This window comes from Carlito syrichta, unplaced genomic scaffold, assembly GCF_000164805.1.
Source record: "Carlito syrichta isolate Samal-C Ts95f unplaced genomic scaffold, Tarsius_syrichta-2.0.1 Scaffold130554, whole genome shotgun sequence".
Lineage (NCBI taxonomy): Eukaryota > Metazoa > Chordata > Mammalia > Primates > Tarsiidae > Carlito > Carlito syrichta.
The window spans coordinates 669,257-684,545 of NW_007074650.1; the positions used below are offsets into that span (position 1 = coordinate 669,257).

At 38.5% G+C, this 15,289-nt stretch overlaps 1 protein-coding gene and 1 pseudogene across 2 annotated transcripts in view; one reads left to right on the plus strand and one right to left on the minus strand.

Moving 5' to 3' along the window:
* Nucleotides 1-15,289, minus strand: part of LRBA (LPS responsive beige-like anchor protein) — a 216,927-nt gene that overhangs the window by 168,627 nt on the left and 33,011 nt on the right. For both annotated transcript variants that reach the window (XM_021708074.1, XM_021708075.1), the window contains exons 3-4: nucleotides 13,696-13,836; nucleotides 12,546-12,665 (exon numbers count right to left, since the gene is read on the minus strand). In XM_021708074.1, the coding sequence (XP_021563749.1) occupies nucleotides 12,546-12,665; nucleotides 13,696-13,836 (261 nt within the window). The remainder of the gene's footprint in view (nucleotides 1-12,545; nucleotides 12,666-13,695; nucleotides 13,837-15,289) is intronic.
* Nucleotides 3,065-4,845, plus strand: LOC110594734 (annotated as a pseudogene).

Sequence of the window (15,289 nt, forward strand, 5' to 3'; positions counted from 1 at the left end):
TGCAGGTTGGGGATGGGCTGGGGCATCTGTGTCTCTAACAATGTCCGGGCGGTGTTGATGCCATGGGCAGGGAGTACCCTGTGAGTAACAGGGCTACAGAGAATCAGACCCATGACCACAGCCCTCCATGACCCAGCCCGAGCCCCCTCCAGGGTCACCCCCTCCCCAGAGAGCCCTGCACACCTACACTCTGCCAGCCTGGGTCTCTCCCTACTCCCCACTATCCCCTTGCCTTGACCACGCTCTACCCTCAGCCTGGACAGCCTTCTCTGGTGGCACCCACAACACGGGAGTCGCACTCTTTCTTCTTTTTATTTGAGTCGGAGTCTCACTCTGTCGCCCAGACTGGAGTGCAGCGGCCGCTCCCGGCCACCACAGCCTCGCCCTCCTGGGCTCCGGCGATCCTTCCGCCTCAGCCTTCCGAGTAGCCGGAATTACAGGCATGCGCTACCATGCCCGGCTAATTTTTTTATTTATTGTAGAGATGAGTTCTCGCTGCCCAGGCGGGTCTCGAACCCACAGGCTCAGGCAATCCACTCACCTCAGCCTCCCAAAAGCGCGGGATTACAGGCTGAGGCACCAATCCCGGCTAAGTACTCTATTTTAATCTGACGTAGAAAAAATGACTGGGCTTGAGTCTTGTCTACTCTATTTACTGTCACGTGCCTTTAAATTAATTTAATTTTTGTGACCCTTACTCACCTCAATTGCCATTTCTAAAGCACAGGTTCTTGTGAGGCTCATATAGGATAACACATCATTCTGTGTACACATAGATGTTGTTATTCTTACTATTATTATCATTAATATGACTCTTAATAAAAATCCCAAATTACAGACTCAACTTGCCTAAATCTTAAAACAGACTGGTCATTCACTGAATTATGCCCATTTATAAAAGCATTCAATATAATTCTAAGAATGTTTAAAAAATTTACCTGTAAAAAGAAATATGCTCACAAAAGTATTTGAGATTAAATAATAACTATTAAATAACTGACAAATTTACTGGTTTTTTTAATTATCAATGACAGCAGGGCTTATTACCATGCCTCATATTATGATAAACACCCTCAATAATTTATAGTTTTCTTTTGCTTTCAACACATTTTTCACCTCCACATTTGAGTTGAACATTTTCACTGGGCCTTTTGCTTTCCAGGCCCCTGTCTTAAAGGAAATTGTATTTTGGGAATAATGAGCATTAATAATGCAAACAAAGGGTGAGCTCTAACTGCCATAAGAGAAGGCCTATATAAAATGTACACCTTAATTCCTTTCAGGATCAAGGTGTAAATAGATATTTGCATACTAGAGGAGAATAGTTCATATCAGCATCTATGAACACATTAATGGTCTACATTTTTTATTTGAGAAAAACTTGTAAGATCACCAGTCAAAAAACAAATCACATTTGACATATACGTAATGCTTTTATATTTCAGAAAGATAAGAATATTTTCCAACTGTCTTAAGAGAGTTTTTTTCTGCCCAGTATAAAATAGCATGAGAAGAATATCAGTGATTCAAGTAATTTTTTTGATCAGTGAACAAAAAATAGATCATTGCAGACATGAGTACAAACTTCAATACTAAAAAAAAATTATCACATGAGTTCATCATTTAATCTATTGACACATGAAAAAGAAAAGGACAATAGAGATGAGGTTAACTTAACAGATTCCAAGTTATGTATAAAAGAAAGGATAAACAGATATAGTTCAGTTAGAGTGTAAGTGTTTTACACAGATAAGTGAGAAAGCTTGAGCTTTCTGATGAAAAAAGAGAGGCTGGCAAAATAAAAAGAGGGAGAGAGAAAAGAAGGCAGGCATAAGTCAGAAGTGTATAAATGATATATGAAAAAGGGTAAGCTTTAGTATTATTTTCTTTTAAACAAATTCTAAAAATATCTGAAAACAAAAAGAAAAAGTGATGAAAATTTTTTTTTACTAAGAAAATACAATTACCAAATCATCCAAGTCTAAGCTTTAAAACAAACAAAAAACTATGTTGAGAAATATATTTTCAGTCATTATGTTCTATTAACTGTAGCTAAACACTTTCTTATAAATGGGCCTAACACTGATGCTATCAGCATTCATGGAATGTATTAACATGGTAGAGGATGGCTGCTAGGGAAAAAAGAAACCTCATTTATCTTCAGTTGCAGACCCCTGGGAGTTCTGAGGCAGTAGAGGGCAAGTCAAAGGTCTCATGTTTTACAAATCTCACAGGACACAAACGATTCTAGGATCACCTCTATTTTATATTATATTTAACATGCATATGTACACTTAAAACTTTTAAGAGTTAATTTTTACAGCAAAAACTCACTCATATAATATTACTACACAGTGCACTTTGGGAGGCTGAGGCGAGTGGTTTGCCTGAGCTTGCGGGTTCGAGACCAGCCCCTGGGCAACGTGGCGAGACCTTGTCTCTACAATAAATAAAAAATTAGCTGGGCATGGTAGTGCGTGAATGTAGTTCTGGCTACTTGGAAGGCTGAGGTGGAGGAATCACCAGAGCCCAGCAGGTCGACGCTGGGGTGGCCGTGAGTGTGTCACTGCACTCCAGCCTGGGTGACAGAGTGAGACTCCAACTCAAAAAACAAAAGAAAAAGAAATCAATTAGCAACAGCCCTTAGAGAGAGGCTACATTTTCCTTAACTTGTACAGAGACAAGGACTTTAAAAAAGTTGGTACTTCTGGCCTTCACCACCATCATCCTACCACTCACCCCAGGCCAACCTAGGTTGGACATTCACGCCTCCCTCTTTACTCCTCTGTGACCATCCAGATCAGCACTTGGCTGTTTATGTCCAAATCTCACAAAGCCAGTCAACAGATCTTCATATTCTGGTTCTCAGCTCCCTGAAGGACAGTTACCACCCCAACCACAGAGCCTGTCATCCTCAGCAGCTCTCCGGTTGCCCCTGACATCGTCCCCTTCCTTGTCTCCCTGTGGCCTCCGCAGTGCCCATCTCATGGTCCTGGGTTCAGCTGGTGGTGGAAAGGGGTGCTGCCTAGCACTGACCTAAGAGTGTGTGTGATCCACTGACTCAATGGGTGTCAAAGGTCAATTCTGAAATGATGACGATTTGGAGGGACATAATGAATCAGAGGAATTTTTCCACAGAGTTCAGGGGAACGGTGCAGCTGACCTGTATTGATACCCACAGCTCAATGCAGATATTGAAGATCTACAATGAGAACTCTGTGCCCATCAGAGAATATGAAACGATCAATGATGTGGACATTGATCTCCACATCAACATCAGCTTCCTCAATGAGGAAGTCTTTACAGCCTAGAAGGTCCGCCAGACAGAACCTATTGTGCTGGGGCTGCAATTTTCTCTTTCCCAGTACCCTGATAGACCAGAACCATTTACTGAGGTTTTCCAGTGGTCAAATAAGGATTGATCACTTGGGCTGGGTCTTCAGCTGAAAAAGATCCTGGGTGTGTTCACATCCCAACAATGGAAACATCTGAGCAATGATTCTCTGGAAACCTAGTAGAAGAGGCACAATTGGTTTAAGGCAAGTGGTACCATTAAAAATTTCTGAGATGGCCTTAGCAACTTTTCACTCATTCCCCAAGTTTCCCAGTTTTCCCATCATATAGGAATCCATGCTGACAAGCAAGCTGGATGTGCCACAGCTTCGAGTCAGGTACCTTATAAACCATCCCATTTCCTGCACCATGAGGAATCCCAACGTGGAGGTGTTTGGCTACCTTCCCAGCCCCGAGGTCAGCGGTCACTGCAAGAATATCCCACTATGGAGTATGGATTCCTTGTCCAGATCATGCAGAGCAGAGAATTTGACAGTGAATGAGTACTGTGTGGTGTGTGATGACCAGCATATCTTCAAATGGGTCCATGTTCAAGCCAGCTAACTGTACTCATGAACTGTATGTCTTCTCCTTCTCCATACTGGGGGTCATGGCCAGAGCTGCAGAGGAGGTGGCTACTGTAGCAGAGGTGGTGGATCTGCTGGTAGCCATGTGTAGGGTAGCTTTGGAGTCCCCTAGGAAGAGCAGCATCTTCAAGCCTTATGCCTCTGTGCTTGACCCCACTGATCCTGAGGCTCTGGCCTAAGAATGATGAGTGGCTTCAGAAAGCTCTGGATAGTGTGATGTCTATTAGGGGGATGACCCAGGGTTCGTATTTGGTAATCAAGAAGCAGATGGACAAGTGGGATCCCGTGGCCCATCCTCTCCTGTAGTGAATCATCACCAGTAACAGGTCACGTGTTGTCAAACTACCTCTCAACAGGCAGTTGGGGTTCATGTGCACTTCACACTAGTTCCTTCTGCCGAGCAGCCCTTCTACCAAGGAGACTCAGCTCCAGACTGCCAAGAAGCTCTATGGCAGCACCTTTGCCTTCCATGGGTCCCGCATTGAGAACTGGCACTCAATTCTGCGCAATGGGCTGGTCAGTGCATCCTGCACCAAACTGCAGTTGCATGGAGCAGCCTATAGCAAAGGCTACCTGAGCCCATCTCTGGTATTTCCTTTAGATACACAGTAATGGGGAAAGAATAGCACAGGATGCTCTCCAAGGATAACCTGGTCCAGAAATGTAACAGGATGGATACCATTCCCCAGAATCAATCCATTCAGTTAAAGTTCCTGCGGAGCTGGAATCTTTGTGAAGTGATTACATCTAAGGACCTCCAGAAGCACAGGGACATCTGGGTGTGTCCTGTATCTGACCACATCTGCATATGGTACTTCTCTGTATATGAGGAAGGAAAGGTGGTCGATGCCGACATTAATACTCAGGACCCAACATCCAGAAGGAAATCATGTGTGTGATTGGAATTCAGGTTTACATAAACTGAGGGGTTCCAGGCCTTGTACCACCCCTGTTCCCCCAGGATCCATATGCCTTCATAAAAGAGCTCAAGTGCAGCAGGTGAGGCTGTCCTGAGGAATCAATGGGCCATTTCCAATGGGCAGGAAAAGGATAGAAGAAGTGGCCTTCATGGTGGAGCTTGACCTAGGAAGCCCACATTTGGATGGCCCATACTGACTCCAACCCCTGACTTTCCCAGTTGACTTCAACCTGTTTGTAAATAAAACAATGAAATGGAAGGTGCTATAGACTGGAAAATAAAATATTATTTATTACTCTCTTAGAATGTAACCGCATTCTATTAACTGTAAATATAGAATACATTTTGCTGATCCTACTAAACTTCATAACTTAATACAAATTTTATATTTACCACCAATGCACATTTAATTATAAAATGAAATTTCAAATGAATCCAAGATATAACCAGTGGTGGGATGTCCATATGCACTTCTTTTATAAAGCTATAACAGTAAGAACTCAATCTTATTAATTGTAAAAATATAGAAAATTGAATCATTAATAACTCTTGATCAGCACATGGAATCCAGCTACCAGTTCTCAGGCAGACAGAAAATCTCAGTCTAAACTAAGAGATGTTAGTAGCCCCATTCCAAAGTGAGGACGTATTTCTTGGGCTTTTCTGTGTCCTGCCAGTTGGCATAACTACACAATGCTCCTTTTTTCCCTTAATCTCCCTCTCCATTTTCCCCAGGTTCTTTCATTTACTCCTAGAAAAGCTTTATGTCTTCTCGTCCCTTATCATCAACCGAATGCCAAATCCTGGAGAATTACTTTTAATTCATCTCATTTGCTTGTTGAGGCCCTTACCTTACCAGCTTTCCCTTTAACTAACTGTAATAGCCTCCTAACATTTCTCCCTATCTCCAGTTTTCATCCTCTTTCCCCATCTTTTCAATCAATTTTCCATACTGCTGCCAAACTTCTTTCTTTTATAATAGAGATCATCATATCTTGGTCCCATTCAAAAATTTTAAATGGCCCTTCACTACATGTATCAGAGAATGGCAAACTACAGTCCATGGGTATACCATATCAGGTGTAACCTGATACCTGATTTGGTAGCTAAAGTTTTATTGGAGCACACTGACGCTCATTTGTTTAATATGGTTTATAGCTGTGACTGATATCACATGAATTACAAAGCCAAAAATATTTATCTGGTGGTTTACTGAAAAATGTTGTTGAACTAGTCGATAGAATTAAACCAAGTATCTTTAGACTGTTACCAAAGGTCTTCATATTAGACCCAACTGCCTTTCAGTATCTCTCTTTTTCTGTTTCCTAAACACCAAGAACATAAAGCCAATAAACTTTTCCCAATGTGACAAACATTTTCTCTAAACGTTGTTCATGTCATTTTCCTTACTCAGAATACTCGTGCTCATTTCATAGGGCTATTAATTCAATAAATGTTTAACTTAGTACCTTCTATGTTCCAAGTGCTGTTCTAAGCTCTAGAGATAAACCAATGAGCAAAACAGTTCCAAATTCATGCTTTCATGGAGTTAATGTTCCAGTGGGATAAGACATAATAAAGAAATCAGTAAATATAAATACATATGTCAGGCAGTGTGTGACATGAAGAAAATTAAAGTCAGGAAATAAGTAGGAGTGTATGAGGTGAGGGATGTAATTTTAAATAGGGAGGACAGAGAGGGCTTTACTGAGAAGGTGACATTGAGTAAAGAACTAGGAGGATGAAGAATAAGTCCACAAAGATATCTGGAAGAAATTTCTCAGATGAAAAGACAAGTCAAAGCAAAGGCACTGAGGTGGGCAGATATCTGGAGTGTTTAAAGGACACTAAAGCAGACCCTGTTTAGCTAGACCAGAGTGAACAAAGGGTAAACAGGAAAAAAAAAGAGGTCAAGAGGTCAAGAGGTAACAGGATTTTGGAGCTGGGGTAGGTGGTGTAGGGTCTTACATTGTAAGGATTTCAGCGTATGTTCTTAAATGGAACACAGTTTACTAACATAGGGAAGACTGGAGAGGCATAGGTTTGAAGGGATAAAAATCAGAAATGTGGTTTCAGACATGTTAAACTTAAGATACAGTTTATAGCTGGGTTCGGTGGCTCAGCCTGTAATCCCGCACCTTTGGGAGGCTGAGGTGAGTAGATTGCCTGAGCCCGTGGGTTCGAGACCTGCCTGGGCAGCAAGACCTCATCTCTACAATAAATCAAAAAATCAGTTGGGCATGGTAGCACATGCCTGTAATTCCGGCTACTTGGAAGGCTGAGGCGGAAGGATTGCCGGAGCCCAGCAGGTCCAGTCTGGGCGACAGAGTGAGACTCCAACTCAAAAAAAAAAAAAAAAGATACAGTTTATAATATTCAAATGGAGATGTTGAGGACAGAGTCAGATATAAGGAGAAACACACAGGCTAGAGATTTGGGGAGATTTGTTAGACTCCTTGAATCTTTTAAGATACAGTTCAGAAATCACTGTGAAGTCATTTGGCATGCCACTTCCCCATTCAGAATTAATTTCATCTTGTTTATATCTTGTTATAGTGCTTATCACCATCTAACTTGTATTAAAAATTAGTCCTAAATATACTTGTCTTTTTTGTCTGAAGAGACATGTGAAGAACACATATGTTTATCTTGTCCTTTTAACTCCAAATATTCTCTACTATATTACACATGGAAAATAACTAAAAAACGCTATCTTAACCAAATGTGTTTTGGGATATTTTCATTCATCTCTCACAGTTTTCTAACTATAGACAGAGAGCTAAATACCTATTTACTAAAAAACCATCTCCTTCTGTGTTCTCAATGTGCATGCCCAAGTCAAATTCAATCTCTTTCTCTTCCCCTCTCACCTTACAAGACAAATCAATCACCAAACCATAACCGTTACCTTCTAAACATGTCTTATATTTATTCACACTTCTCTAACCCTATTGCCACTACTGAGTTTAAGCCTTCACTGTTTCTTACCTAGTTACTTTTATAGCTTACCAATTGCTGCCACTTTTGGTCACAATGTAATACATATTTCAACACCCATCACAGTGATCCCTTAAAACCACAGAATCTATTCTTATCACTTCTCCACTGCATACCCTCCCAGTGTCTCCCCCACTGTCCCTGGATGGAGTCTAACCTCCTTAACAAGGCAGAAGGCACAACTGGTCCTAGATTTTCTCTTTCTTCTCCCTTCTCTCCCTTCAGATGCTGTATCAAAGCCCGCAGAGCATCTGCTGTATACACCACGGGGACCTGTTTTACTGTTGGTATCTGCTCTAGTGCAAAACCTCATTGAAGGCAAGGGTTGTGCCCTAGTGGGTGCTGTATCATAACCAGGGCCTGACAGTGGATAAAATCAATCAAAATAAAAATTTTAAAAAGTAAATGATATCTCAGCATTCCTCAAAAATTTTGCTCTAATTTTACTTTTGCATAGGTTATATTTTAGGAATACATTATTGTACTCAATTCTGAGCTTCTGAAAAAAGTATGGTTCTCTAATAATCCCCATTTTAGAGCCATTTTCTACAATCCCCATTCCCAAGTAAAGAACTGAGGTTATATTTATGACTCCTTCTATGCTCTGATACCAAGTATTAATCATTTCTACAGGATAGGAAAAAAGTTAAACTGCAGCAAGTCAGACTGTGCTTTACCATTACTTTGACTTTATTGACACTAAGTGTATCTGAAATGAGTAGGCTGTCTGAAGAAGAGGGAGGGAAAATCCATAACAACGAATTGCCTAGAAAAGCTTAGATACTTGACCAGTTTTAAGATGTGATTATCTAGTGAAATGCATTTAAACTTTATGAGTCTGTGATGTGTCCCACAAAATTTAGTCATAGTAATTGAAGGTTCAGGCTGAAGACAGCAATCTACTCTGAACCTTAGTTTCTAAATTTAAGTGAATTTTAAAGATTTTAAAGTGAACTCACTGGGGATTTAAAAATATCATTTGTCATAGTGATGATTCTCTAACCCATTTTGTTTGGTTTGAAGTTTCATACTCTGTTGCTCAGGCTGGAGTACAGTGGCATGATCACAGCTATCACAGTCTCAATCCATTGGGCTCAGTTGTTCGTCTGCCTCAGCCTTCCAAGTAGCTGGAATCACAGATGCATGCCACCACACCTGGCTAATTTTTTTTGATTTATTGTAGAGACAAGGTCTTACCAAGTTTCCCAGGTTGGTCTCAAACCCATGGGCTCAGGCATCCTCTGACCTACACCTGTGAGCCCCAAAGTCTGACCTTCCAATCCAATTTTAACGCTTTCTATTTCAGCCCTCAAGACTACAAATTATTGCTACCATGTCTCAGTTCATATTTAGATGAAGTACATACATATCAGAAACAACATTGTTTGAGAAGGATGATGATATTCTTCTTTCCATAAGCCACAAACTATCCCTCGGTGTATCCAGAGCAGTGTGCCAAGTCTTCAGTGCTCAATACAGCAGCCACTACCCAAAAGTGGGTACTGAGCACTCAAAGTGTGGCTAGTCTGGAAGAGATGTGCTATATAAACCGAGATATGTAAATGTAAAATGCACACCAGATCTGGAAGATTCAGTATCAAAAAAGTGTAAAATATCTAATTAATAATTTTATATTGATTGTACGTTAAAGTAATATTTTAGATATATATGGTTAAGCTATATTATTAAAATTATTTTCACATGGTTCTTTTGATTTTTTAAAATGTGACTGAAAGTTAAAATTATATATATGGCTTACATTTGTGGCTTGCATTATATTTCCATGGGACAGTAGCTTTAAGCCCACTTAAAGAACTGATCAACAAGAAGACTAAAAACCATCAATGAGAGGTCAGATGTAAAATGTAATTGATAATGACACACAGAAAAAATAAATGATTCCCAAAACTTTTAAAATGGTAAATCATACTAAAAGTCAAAGACCACTTCAGAAAAAACCAAGGCCTCCAGCTTTTCTGGAATAGAAAGAATTCATATTTTAAACTATTTCAGAGTAGTACCCTTTATTTTTTACTAAAATTGTTCTCTGAATAATGACAAAATGCAAGAAATGAGGATTCTAAGATATTAAAATGATAGCCCCCTCAGCAAAAAAAGAACCAATACTAGAAATGTTATTATTTTTTCTTTCTGAAAAATGTAACACTTTCAATTAAATATTCTACCTACCTCATAACATTTCATTTTTGTAAACTCTCACAAGACATTTTAGAGAAGGTATACCATATTAATCAGGAGATGAATACTTTAAATCAACTCATAAAGTGATTCCCACCACCCCAACCTCATATTTCACTATCCCCTTTCTTGTTTAACGTTTTCTTTAGCATTCCTAGAAACTCCAACATGACAATACAAATAAAGTTAAGACAATTACAATTAATAATAATAATGAGCCGGGCTCGGCTGCTCAGACTGTAATCCCACGCCTTTGGGAGGCTGAGGTGAGTAGATTGCCTGAGTCTGCAGGTTCAGGACCCGCCTGGGCAGCGAGACCTCATCTCTACAATAAATAAAAAAATCAGCTGGGGTGGTAGCACATGCATATAATTCTGGCTACTTGGAAGGCTGAGGTGGAAGGATTGCTGGAGCCCAGCAGGTCGAGGCCGCAGTGGCCGGAAGCGGCCACTGCACTCCAGTCTGGGCGACAGAGTGAGACTCCAAGTCAAAAAAAAAAAAAATAATAATAATAATAATAACTCCATCAATATTATATCTGAATAACAAATTTAAGTTATTATAGTAATTTTATTTTTATTTATTTGTTTATTTTGTTTTGTTTTCGAGTTGGAGTCTCACTCTGTCACCCAGACTGGAGTGCAGTGGCCGTTCCCAGCCACTGCAGCCTTGACCTGCTGGGCTCTGGCGATGCTTCCGCCTCAGCCTTCCAAGTAGCTGGAACTACAGGCGCGTGCTACCACTCCCAGCTAATTTTTTATTTATTGTAGAGATGAGGTCTCGCCAAGTTGCCCAGGTGGGTATTGAACCCGCGGGCTCAGGCAATCCACTCACCTCGCCTCCCAAAGCGCGGGATTACAAGCTGAGCCACCCAGCCCGGCTTGTTTATTTTTTTGATACAGAATCTCACTCTATCACCCTGGATGGAGTGCAGTGGCATGATCCTGCCTCCTGGACTCAAATGATCCTCCCACCTTAGTCTCCTGAAAAGCTGGGTCTACAGGTTGTATGCCACCATGCCCAGCTAATTTTCTGATTTTTGTGTGTGTGTGTGGAAACAAGGTATCATTATATTGCCGAGGCTGGTCTCAAACTCTTGGGCTCAAGCAATCCTCCTGCCTCAGTCACCCAAAATGCTGAATTACAGGTGTGAGCCGCTATGCTCAGCCTGATGATTCTTGAAGAGTATAATATACAATTTTAAAGAGTATGTCAGAGTCCATTATTTGTGAGATTATAAGCAATGAACTCTACGGTAAGAGAAAGTATGTAAATAAATATAAAGTAAATAAATATAAAGACTCTAAGTATCATACCTAAAAGACATAATTATCACTATATTGAAATATTTTTCAAGTACTCTAGAGTAATATACACATAAGTAATAGAACTTTTCTTATTTTGGACTCCAATATTTCTAATATGGTATTTTCTCTCATATGGTACAATTATTTATGTGTGCCATATTTCTTTATGAGACTACTAGGAGCTTCAAAACCATAGGTATATCTCATTATACTTAATAGCATCTAACACAGTACCTTCCAGAAAGAGATACTATGTAAACAAAATAAAAACACTGTACTTCCAAGGGTAGATGCAAAAGTCTACTAAGAATTATACTATCTACTGCAAAGTTTTGGATCTTTTACATTAGTGAACATGCATATAGATAGAAGATCTCTTATTTCCCCCTAGTAAAAATGCAGTCCTCTACGGAGCAAAGTCAGGTATGCATTTGGAACAAGCAGCAGACAAAAGATAATTATTTTAAGAATGGGCACATGGGATATCTAAATAGATATGTCTGAGATTTTTTTTCACAGTATTATTCAGACTATAGTTATTTTATTCATTGAGTTTGGAATTCCATTGAGCATGCTGCCTTACACACCTTGCATTTATACTTCTTTTTTTTTTTTTTTTTTTTGAGTTGGAGTCTCACTCTGTCACCCAGACTGGAGTGCAGTGGCAGCTCCCGGCCACCGCAACCTCGCCTGCTGGGCTCCGGCGATCTTTCCGCCTCAGCCTTCCAAGTAGCCGGAATTACAGGCATGCACTACCACACCCAGCTGATTTTTTGATTTATTGTAGAGATGAGGTCTCGCTGCCCAAGCGGGTCTTAAACCCGCAGGCTCAGGCAATCCACTCACCTCAGCCTCCCAAAGGCGCGGGATTACAGGCTGAGCCACTGAGCCCGGCTGCATTTACACTCTATATCTTTCCTTCAATAAAAAGATTCCAAGGTGGGGGGTCGGGTGGGGGACTCCACAACTGAGACAGAAAGAGAGGAGAGAGACTGACAGAGGAGAGACAGACATGTAGAACATACAAGCAGATACAGAAGAGAGAGACAGAGAAAAATTCTCTGGCTCCTGACTTGTTAATTAAGGCCTCATCCCCTGAAGCTTATCTTCAGTAAACAGGGCCATATTGCAGTACAGAAAAATTTTAATTCTTCCAACAAGGAACACAATGACAATAAACAGTAAAACAAAACATTTCTGTACCTTAATATCAGATGTATCACGCTGACTGTTTCGCCAAGCTCTAGAAACTGATGAAAAAGTTCGATCTGCATGATCAAATTTCCCTCCTTGCAAATTTAGAAAATAAGTTGTAAAGGGTTCCTAAAAAACAGCAATACAAAAATTTATGTTCCCTCATGCATAAAAACATGGTTTTTAATAAATATTTACATCTAAATATTTTAATGATTAATAGACATTAGCCAGTAATTATACTAAGTATGAAATGGGAATTATAGCTACACAATTACTTGATGTTCTTAATTTCTTTTTCTTTAAAAATTACTATTTCTAAATATTTCCAAAACTTCTTATTTGCAACATTTTCTCCAGGCATCCTTCCTTTCCAAGAACAATTTATTAATAACATTCAGATATAAATTACATGTATTTTTTCATAGTACAGGGAAATAGACCAGTATGTAATTTTTCTATTGTTATGGCTCAATATTTAATTTATGATTAGGAAAAGAAAAATGTTTGGAAGATTTAAAAGCCTCCTCTTAGTTAAAGAACACTTAAACACATATTAGTGGATAATTGCTTGAAATTAGCTAAGCACTATAAATTACTTCAAGGATTTATGTCTGCCTATACCCTTCTAACAAGCTTTAATTAATGATGTGCTGCTAATGCTTTCCCAAAGAAATTACTTTCTAGTAGATGAATCACCATTCAATTTTACAGAAACATTTCTTGTTTAACCAATATATTATCAATACACGACAGCCTTGGTGTTACCAACAAACATACCTTATTCTATTTGAGGCAACTGAACTTTCCAAATTTATAAATATATGTCTGTGTTCATAAAATCTTATTTAGTTATTTTCATAGATTACATTTTAAAAACCTATGTTACAATTTATAATCTAGTAAAATGGAACCATTTGAAGAGTCAAATTTAAGGGAAAAATTCACACAATTCTAGATGAAACATTTTTAAGGCAATGCTATAGTAACATGTTATAAAACAAATACCAAATGAGATACAGAGATATTTGTAATTAGAACCTCAATCATTTAAAATTATTTTTAGCAGTCAAAAAAGATGTTGATGATTTCTAATGACTGCATATCTTTGCAACATTGAATTTATTTAGCCATGGTTTATTATTCAAATTGAACTTACTATTCTTAGCAGCCATGCAAGAACAAAACTCGCAGTTGAGTAATGAGTACCATAGTGAAACTTGGGAACTTGATCGTCCTCCCATGATTCATAACGCTCTGCAAAGAATGCTGCTCTTTTTGGATTCAAAGCTCCTATTGGCTGCCAAGAGGGAGGGGAAAAAAAAAAAAACCCAAGAATACATCAATGTAACCGTCTTTCATCTCTTACCTTCTAATGTTATTCTAGTAATACATGAGATAGTGAATTTATAAAATAGATACTTTTTAAGCTGAAACAGTGTTAGAGTCAGACTGTGGATGGAACAACAGATTAATTTTTCAACATAGGTTACATACATATATAAATAAGTGGATGGATTAATCTGTCATTTCTCTGTAAATCTAGTTTCTGTTGAACATAGATTTTTAATCAGCCCATAACAAGCAATACATAAAGACAATTACATGAAGTGAATATTAGCTATACAACACTTTGGAAAGCACCTATAAAATCCCATTTAGCTGATAAGAAGTAACAACCAGAAACAGAATCTTGAAGCTGGAGTAATGGCTTATAATGGATTCTGAGAACAAAACTGGGAGAGGGGTGAGATAAAGAAGAAATTGTGCAAAAACGGGATTAAGATGTAACTAGAAATTTCTATTAGTATGAGTTAAATTAGAAATTACATGATGAAACATGCCTGCATGAGCTATAAAAATATATATAACATAAAAAGGATGGTATGCAGAGTATGAGCTTATACTGGAAAATAATACATTATATTGGAGGTACCCGAGTAGTATAGTAACATGGTAAAGAAACTAGGCTCACTGGAATGTAGTAATACTCATTCAGAAGGTTGTTTTGAAAGATAAAATGCGTGAGTATATTAAAGTCCTACAAACCATGCCTGACCAACTTCAATGAATACTATTTACGATTTTAAAGATGATCTTTGAGAATTGGGGTAAGAGACTTTGAATAAAGCAATTGCCTTTGGAGCTTCTAGCACATTGCTTGGCATGAGATAAAAGCTTAATAAATGTTAGTTGGTACCTGTATCATTATTGTTGCTGATGCTACTGTTATTTAGTAGACACATATGCTCCATTAAATTACGGGCAAAATTTTGTGTGATTCATGCATATGTACATTTTCTCTTAAGGAAGATATAGAGAATACTCTAGAGAGTCTTAAAGGGGTCTAGGGCTCAAAGAATGTTAATGTCAACTGCTTTAAATAACAGTTTACTCTCTAGAAACATTCTGATCTCTAAAAATCTGTCTTATGCAAATATAAATACTAATTCACTGAAGAGAGATATACAAGATCTCTTAAGATAAACAACAGTTTTTTTCTTTATATCTTTAATGAAACCTGAGTTAGTCACCCCTCATTTAAAAAAGCAATAAAATATCTGATCATTTTAGGAAAAATGTTGAGCTATATAAACCCAAAATATTGGTTCAAAAATTGATATATTGAGAAATATTCTCCTGAAAATCAAGCAATGTTCAGATTAGTTTTTGAACTGCATTTTTATGTTATATAATTTACAGCAGCATTTTAAATTCATAATTTTTGTTAACCATTAAATTAGTTATTAACA